General features: G+C 40.7%; 1 protein-coding gene across 1 annotated transcript; it reads left to right on the top strand.

The window, feature by feature from the left end:
• The first annotated feature begins 445 nt into the window (after window positions 1–445).
• Window positions 446–1,384, top strand: LOC126074038 (olfactory receptor 7G3-like). Its single transcript, XM_049881383.1, has one exon. It carries the CDS (start codon window positions 446–448, stop codon window positions 1,382–1,384), a length of 939 nt encoding a protein of 312 aa, XP_049737340.1.
• Window positions 1,385–8,101: the final 6,717 nt, after the last annotated feature.

Raw genomic sequence — 8,101 nt, 5'->3', positions numbered from 1 at the left:
TCCAATACTCTGAGGATGGGGCCACACATCTGGGTTTTAACAAGCCCTCCAGCTGATTGTGATGCAATACCAACTTTTAAAACCACTGCTCTAACATTTAACTGATGTAACATTTTTTAATTTTTATTTTATTTTTGCTGCTAGTTTGAAGGAGGGTAAAAAATTCTCAAGGAGAAATTACATATCAGTCCCTACTTTATTTCTGTTAGTTGGCAAATGTGAAAATGTGTAGACAGTTGGATAAAATGTGGGAGATGGGTAGTGGAAAAGAAATGAGAAGAGGGAAAAAGAAGAGTAACAGAGAGAGGTGGAGAGGAACAGGGAGAGAGATATATTTCTAATATTCACTTTATTTCACAATATAGATCCTACAATTTCTCTAAATGAAGGGATCTGTTATCTGTCTTATTTCCTCTACTTTCTTTTTTTCAGACTTAACAACAACATGAAATTAGAAAACAAAACAGATATAGCAGAATTCCTCCTCCTGGGCCTCTCGGAGAATCCAGAACTGCAGCCCCTCCTCTTTGGGCTGTTCCTGACCATATACCTTGTCACCATGCTTGGAAATCTGTTCATCATCCTGGCTGTCAGCTCAGACTCCCACCTCCACACCCCCATGTACTTCTTCCTCTCCAACCTGTCCTTCAATGACATCTGTTTCAGCACCACCACGGTCCCCAAGATGCTGGTGAACATTCAGACACAGAGCAAATCGATCAGTTACGCAGGCTGCCTCACCCAGATCTGCTTTGGTTTGGTTTTCTCTGGTTTGGAAAATTGTCTCCTTGCAGCAATGGCCTATGACCGCTACGTGGCCATATGTCAGCCACTGAGGTACACGGTCATCATGCACCCCTACTTCTGTGGCCTGCTGATTCTACTGTCCTTGTTCATTAGCATCATGAATGCCCTGCTCCATAGTCTGATGGTGCTGCATCTGTCCTTCTGCATAGACCTGGAAATCCCTCACTTCTTCTGTGAACTTTGTCAAGTCCTCAAGCTGGCCTGTTCGAATACCCTCATCAATAATATCCTACAATATTTTGTGACTAGTGTTTGGGGTGGTGTTACTCTCCTTGGGATCATTTTCTCTTACATTCAAATTTCCTCCTCCATTTTGAGAATCCCATCACCTGGTGGAAAATATAAAGCTTTTTCTACATGTGGGTCTCACCTCTCTGTTGTTTCCTTGTTCTATGGGACAGTTTTTGGGGTCTACCTTAGCTCTGCAGCTACTCTTTCCTCCAGGAAGACTGCAATAGCATCAGTGATGTATGTCATAGTCACGCCTATGCTGAACCCCTTTATCTACAGTCTGAGGAACAAGGACATGATGGGGGCTTTGAGGAAACTCTTCTCAAGAAAATCTTCTTCCCATTGATGTGAGTGTAATGAAGAATTAATTTTACACAAAGATAAACCTGGCTATTGTTGCTGGTCTTTGGGCGGTATTCTGTAAACTTCAGAATTTCCTGAGTTTTTGGACTGCCTTTTTATTCATAGTGGGCCTGGGGCCACACCTGATAGTTTGTGATAACAAAGTGACTTATGGATGACCCCTTCACAAGTAATGCTAAAGGGATGACTCAGCATAGGGTTATCATGCCAGAAAGGCTGTCTTCATGATTAGGTGGTTGAAATTTTGAGCCACTTGATATCAGCCTGACCTCCAAAGAGGGTGACGGGTGAAGATTGAGTTCAAACACATTACTATTGATTCAATCAATTATGTCTACGTAATCCCTTATTCATTGCCAGCAAGTTGCTTCCAACACATGGTGAGGGGGCCATGGAAACCATTGAATTTGTAGCTAATGGGTCAGAAATGAGGGTGGCCTGAGGAATCTGAACTTCAAGCTAGTGTCAGAAGTGAGGGCAGCCTTATGGCTGGTTAAAATAAAAAGAATATTAAGCTGATAATAGAAATTTATCAAAGATTTTTTTAAATATATGATTTATATATCAGGGGAACACTTCTGAATAGAGAGTGAAAAATGTTCCCAAGAAGAAAAATCTTTCACAGGTTATATACCATAGTTTATCACTAGAAATTATACATTACCTCGGAAGCAGAACCAGAACAGTGTTTACAGAATAACTTGTGGACATGCAGAATTTCATCAGCATTTTCTTGAAGAACAATTCAAATAATTACTGAATAATTAAGGTCAAAAGATTATCTCAGGGCAATAGTTTGTCAGATGGGTCATTTTCAATCTCAATAACTCCAGAAAGTCTGGATGCTACAAGTATTAAAAACTCTGTCCACAGCCCTTAACCTGAGAAGGTTTCCCAACTCCAGAAAAACTGGGGTGAAAAGTTATTTGTAACATGTCACCTGATTTGGGCTTAAGCTGTGGGAATTTGACAAAGAGATATAAACAATGAGTAACCCAGAAACACTGGCAGAGTTCTTTGAGTACAGAAGACCAGGAATCATAGTGATAAAGAGTGAAAATTTTGAAATCAGACCACTAGTGTTTGACTTCTACCTCTGCTCTGTGATAGCTCTATAGCATTTCATATTCTATTTCATTTCTTTAAGTTCAGGTTCTTCATCTATAAATTTAGCAAAATTATATTAGTTCACATTATTTCACATATATTCCATCACTCATCTGTCAGTTTGTTGTCCTGCGGTGGCAGTAGACAGGTTACAGCAGAGCTTCCAGGTGAAGCCAGAGAAAACCTTATGATAATCAACAGAATACCGTCTAATATAGTGCTGGAAGATGAGCCCCTCAGGTTGGAAGACACACAAAATATGACTGGGGAAGATCTTCCTCGTCAGAGTAGAGTTTACCTTAATGATGTGGGTGGAATAAAGTTTTCAGGACCTTCTGTCTTAGTCATCTAGTGCTGCTATAACAGAAATACTGGGTGGCTTTAATAAAGAGAAATTCATTTCTTCACAGGAGAGTAGGCTAAAAGTCCAAAGTCAGGGTATCAGCTCCAGGGAAAGGTTTTCTCTCTCTATTGGCCCTCTCATCAAACTTCACCCAGACTTGGAGCTTCTCTACACAGGGACCTCTAGTCCAAAGGACGTGCTTCACTCTCGGCACTTCTTTCTTGGTAGTATAAGGTCCTCCATCTCTCTGCCCACTTCTCTCTTTTATATCTCAAGAGATTGCCTCAAGACACAAACCAGTCTTGTAGATTGAGTCCTGCTTCACTAACACAACTGCTGCCCATTCTCCCTTACTAACATCATGGAGGCAGGATTTATAACATGCTGGAAAATCACACAATACCAGACCCAGCCAAACAGATACACACTTTTTGGGAGGGATATAATTCAATCCATGGCACCTTCATTTACTAATGAGGCATGGCTCAAAATGAGAAGAAATAGCTGCAAACATCCATTAATAATCCAAATGTGAAGTGTACAAAGTATGAGTCTAGGAAAATTGGAAGTCATCCAAAATGAAATGGAAAACACTATATTGATATCCTAGGCATTAATGCCCTAAAATGGACCAGTATTGGCCATTTTGAATGCGACAATCATATACTCTACTATGCCGGGAATAGCAAATTGAATAGGAAAGGTGCTGCACTCATTGTCAAAACGAACATTTCAAGATCTATCCTGTAGTACATCGCTGTTAGTGAAAGGATAATATCCCTATGCCTACAAAGAAGACCAGTTAATACAACTATTATTCAAATTTACACACCAACCACTAAGGCCAAAGATGAAGAAATTGAAGATTTTTACCAACTTCCACAGTATGAAATTGATCAAACATGCAGTGAAGATGCGTTGGTAATTACTGGCAACTGAAATGCCAAAGTTGGAAACAAAGACTGATCAGTAGTTGGAAAATATGGCCTTGGTGATAGTAAAGTGCCAGAGATCACATGACAGAATTTTGCAAGACCAGCAACTTATTCAGTCAGAATGTTCATTGGAAGCAAGGGTGGCGAAGCTTTGTCTCACATACTTTAGACATAGTATCAGAAGGGACCAGTCCCTGGAGAAGGACATCATGCTTGGTAAAGTAAAAAGTCAGTGAAAAAGAGGAAGACCTTCAACAAGTTGGATTGACACAGTGGCTGCAACAATCGGCTCAAGCATAACAATTGTGAGGTTCTGTTGTGTTGTACACAGGGTCGCTAGGAGTCAAAAACGACTCAACGACACATAATAACACCTTTTTGCAACAACAGAAATGGCTACTATACATGTGGACTTCGTCGGATGTCAGGTACATTTGTGGAAATAGAAGATGAAGAAGCTCAATACCATCAGTCAGAACAAGGCCAGCAGCCAATTGCAGAAAAGACCATCAATTGCTCATAAACAAGTTTAAGTTGAAGCTGAAGAAAATTCAAACAAGTCCACAAAAGCCAAAGTATGACCTTGAGTATATTCCACCTGACTTTAGAGACCACCTCAAGAAGAGATTTGACCTACCGAACATTAATGACTGAAGAGAAGACAAGTAGTGGAATGACATCAAGGGCATCATACATGAATACAGTAAAAGGTCTTTTAAAAGACAGAAAAGAAAGAAAGGACCAAAATGGATGTCAGAAATGAATCTGAAGCTTGCTTTTGAACATAGAGCAGCTAAAGTGAATGGAGTAAATGATGAAGTAAAAGTGCTGAACAGAAGATTTCAAAGGGCAGCTTGAGAAGACAAAGTTAAGTATTATAACGAGATGTGCAGAGACCTGGAATTAGAAAACCGAAGGTGAAGAACGTGCTCTACATCTCAAGATGAAAGAGCTAAATAAAAATTCAAACCTTGAATTGCAATATTGAAGGATTCTATGACTATAATATTGAACAGCACAGGAAGCATCAAAAGCAGAGGGAAGGAATACACAGAGTCGTTACGCCATAGAGTCACTGTACCAGCTACTGGTATTCCTCTTTTTCACCGACCCTCTGTTTTACGAAGCATGATGTCCTTCAGGGACTGATCCCTCCTGGTAATATGTCCAAAGTATGTGAGACACAGTCTTGCCATCCTTGCTTCTAAGGAGCATTCTGGCTGTACTTCCTCCAAGACAGATATGTTCATACTTTTGGCAGTCCATGGTATATTCAATATTCTTTGCCAACACCACAATTCAAAGGCATCAGTTCTTCTGTCTTCTTTTTTCACTGTCCAGATTTCACATGTGTATGAGGCGATTGAAAATACCATGGCTTGGGTCAGGCGCACCTTAGTCCTCAAGGTGAAATCTTTGCTTTTCAACACTTTAAAGAGGTCTTTTGAAGCCAATTTGCACAATGCAATGCGTCTTTTGATTTCTTGACTGCTGCTTCCATGGGTGTTGATTGTGGATCCAAGTAAAACGAAATCCTTGACAATCTCAATCTTTTCTCCATTTATCACGATGTTGCTTATTTGTCTAGTTGTGAGGATTTTTGTTTTCTGCATGTTAAGGTGTAATCCATCCTGAAGGCTGTGGTCTTTGATCTTCATCAGTAAGTGCTTCAAGTCCTCTTCACTTTCAGCAAGCAAGCTTGTGTCATCTGCATAACGAAGGTTATGTGCCTTCCTCAATCCTAATGCCCCATTCTTCTTCACATAGTCCAGGTTTTCAGGAGATATGCTCAGCACACAGATTGAATAGTTACGGTGAAAGAATCCAACCCTGACGCATTCCCTTCCTGACTTTAAACCATGCAGCGTCCCCTTGTTCTGTTCGAATGACTGTCTCTTGATCCATGTACAGACTCCTCCTGAGCACAGTTAAGTGTTCTGGAATTTCCATTCTTCACAATTTTATCCATAGTTTGTTATGATCCATGTGGTCAAATTCCTTAAAATAGTCAATAAAACACAGGTAAACTTCTTTCTGGTATTCTCTGCTTTCAGCCAGCATCCATCTGACATCAACAATGATATACCTGTTTTCATGTCCTCTTCTGAATCTGGCTTGAATTTCTGGCAATTCTCTGTCAATATACTGTTGCAACCTCTTTTGAATGATTTTCAGCAAAACTTCTCTTGCAGGTGTGGCCAAGATGGTGGGGTAGTCAGACAGTTCTTGTGGTCCCTCTGACAACAAAGATTAAAAAAAAAAAAAAAAGTGAATCAATTATATATGACAATCTAGGAGCCTTGAACATCAAAGTTGAGGAATCAGGCTGAGCAGCAAGGGGAGGGAGAGATGGTTCAGAAGGAGCAAGGAGTTGTCAGACCTGACCAAGCAAGAACCGGCATCCCGCAGGCGGAATCCACTGGCATGAGTATGGTGACGCAAGGAGAAGCGTTCAGGATGCATTTTTCACATCTATTCATGCCTCCAGAATCAGTTAAAAGCAGTGCTCAAGTGGCAAAAGATAAGTACGTGTGTCTAACCTGCCTTGCAGATCAAACAACACCCTTTTGGGAGAAACCTCTTTCCCATTTAACTGCTCTGTTCCCCGCTCTGCTCTGGGTCCAAGCCAGCTACATCCTCTGGGCTGGAAGTAGAAACTGTCATACACCCAGAGCCATTCTCCTGGCCTTGGAAAGGGAACAAATTAACAAAGGGGGAAGTAATAATCTGCCTGCTCCCTAAAGCTGAGAACTCAGGGCAGAAACAGCTCCTTTGCTTAGGCACAGACATATGGGGTCCATGGACTTCAAGTGCCTTTCACCCCTGCAGAGAGCTGTGTGGGCCCGTTTCAACAACGTAGGCCCTCATTAGCACAGTGCAACAGGGTGTATACCTGAAGTCTAACTTCAACTGTTTCAGCTATGTGGTGGAAAGGCACGTTCATGATATTTGACATTGTTCTGCCTATTAAGCAGGGTCCTCACTTACCTACATCAGGGGCTTGACGACTGGTGGCTCCACCCACACCACTTAACCACCCATTACAGGGATCCAAGAATAAGTGGTGCCTCTTAGCTCTTACAGCTAACAGCACTGGGTGCCTATATTCCAGCTGCAAAGCTCACCTACCTACATGCTGTAAGGAATAGGGACACGCTTTCCTCACAGACACTGAGGGGTGGTTGTCAGTCCCCTGCCTTGTTTACCCATTCATCCATTGATGGGCACCTTGGTTGTTTCCGTCTTTTTGCTGTTGTAAACAGTGCTGCAATAAACATGGCTGTACGTATATCTATTCATGTGAGGACTCATTTCTCCAGGATATATGCCAAAGAGTAAGATTGCTGGATTGTATGGTAGTTCTATTTCAACCTTTTTAAGGAAGCACCAAATCGATTTCCAAAGTGGTTGTACCATTTTGCATTCTCACCAGCAGTGTATAAGTGTTCCAATCTCTCCAAAACCTCTCCAACATTTATTTATTTATTTATTTACTTTTTCCATTAATGCTAGCCTTGATGCCATTTCATTGTAGTTTTGATTTGCATTTCTCAAATACATAATGATTATGAGAATTTCCTCACGTATCTGTTAGCTGTCTGAATGCCTTCTTTGGTGAAGTGCTGGTTCATATCCTTTGCCAGTTTTTAATTGGGTTATTTGTCTTTTCATTGTTGAGGTTTTGTAGTATCTTATCGATTTTGAGATTAGATTCCCATCTGACATGTCATAGCTGAAATTTTTTCCCAGTCTGTAGGTTGTCTTTTTACTCTTTTGGTGAAGTCTTTGGATAAACATAAGTGTTTCATTTTTAGGCGCTCTCAGTTATCGAGTTTCTCTTCTGGTGTTTGTGCGTTGTTAGTAGTGTTTTGTATACTGTTATGCCATGTATTAGGGCTCCTAGCCTTGTCTCTATTTTTTTCTTCTATGATCTTTAATGCTTTAGATTTGACAAAGTCCATTTTGAGTTAGTTTTTGTGCATGATGTGAGGTATGGGTCTTGTTTCATTTTTTTGCAGATGGATATCCAGTTATGCCAGGACCATTTGATAAAAAGACTTTCTCTTCCCCATTTAACTGATTTGGGGACTTTGTCAAATATCAACTGCTCATATGTGGATGGATTTAAGTCTGGATTCTCAATTCTGTTCCATTGGTCTATGTATCTGTTGTTGTACCAGCACCAGGCTGTTTTGACTACTGTGGCAGTATAATATGTTCTAAAATCAGGTAGAGTAAGGCCTCCCACTTTGTCCTTCTTTTTCAGTAATGCTTTATTTATCTGGGACCTCTTTTCCTTCCACATGAAGTTGGT

The sequence above is a fragment of the Elephas maximus genome, chromosome 3 (genome assembly GCF_024166365.1).
Source record: "Elephas maximus indicus isolate mEleMax1 chromosome 3, mEleMax1 primary haplotype, whole genome shotgun sequence".
Taxonomy (NCBI): Eukaryota; Metazoa; Chordata; class Mammalia; order Proboscidea; family Elephantidae; genus Elephas; species Elephas maximus.
The sequence above is the reverse complement of the archived record's forward strand: the minus strand, read 5'-3'. Positions and strand labels throughout refer to the sequence as shown.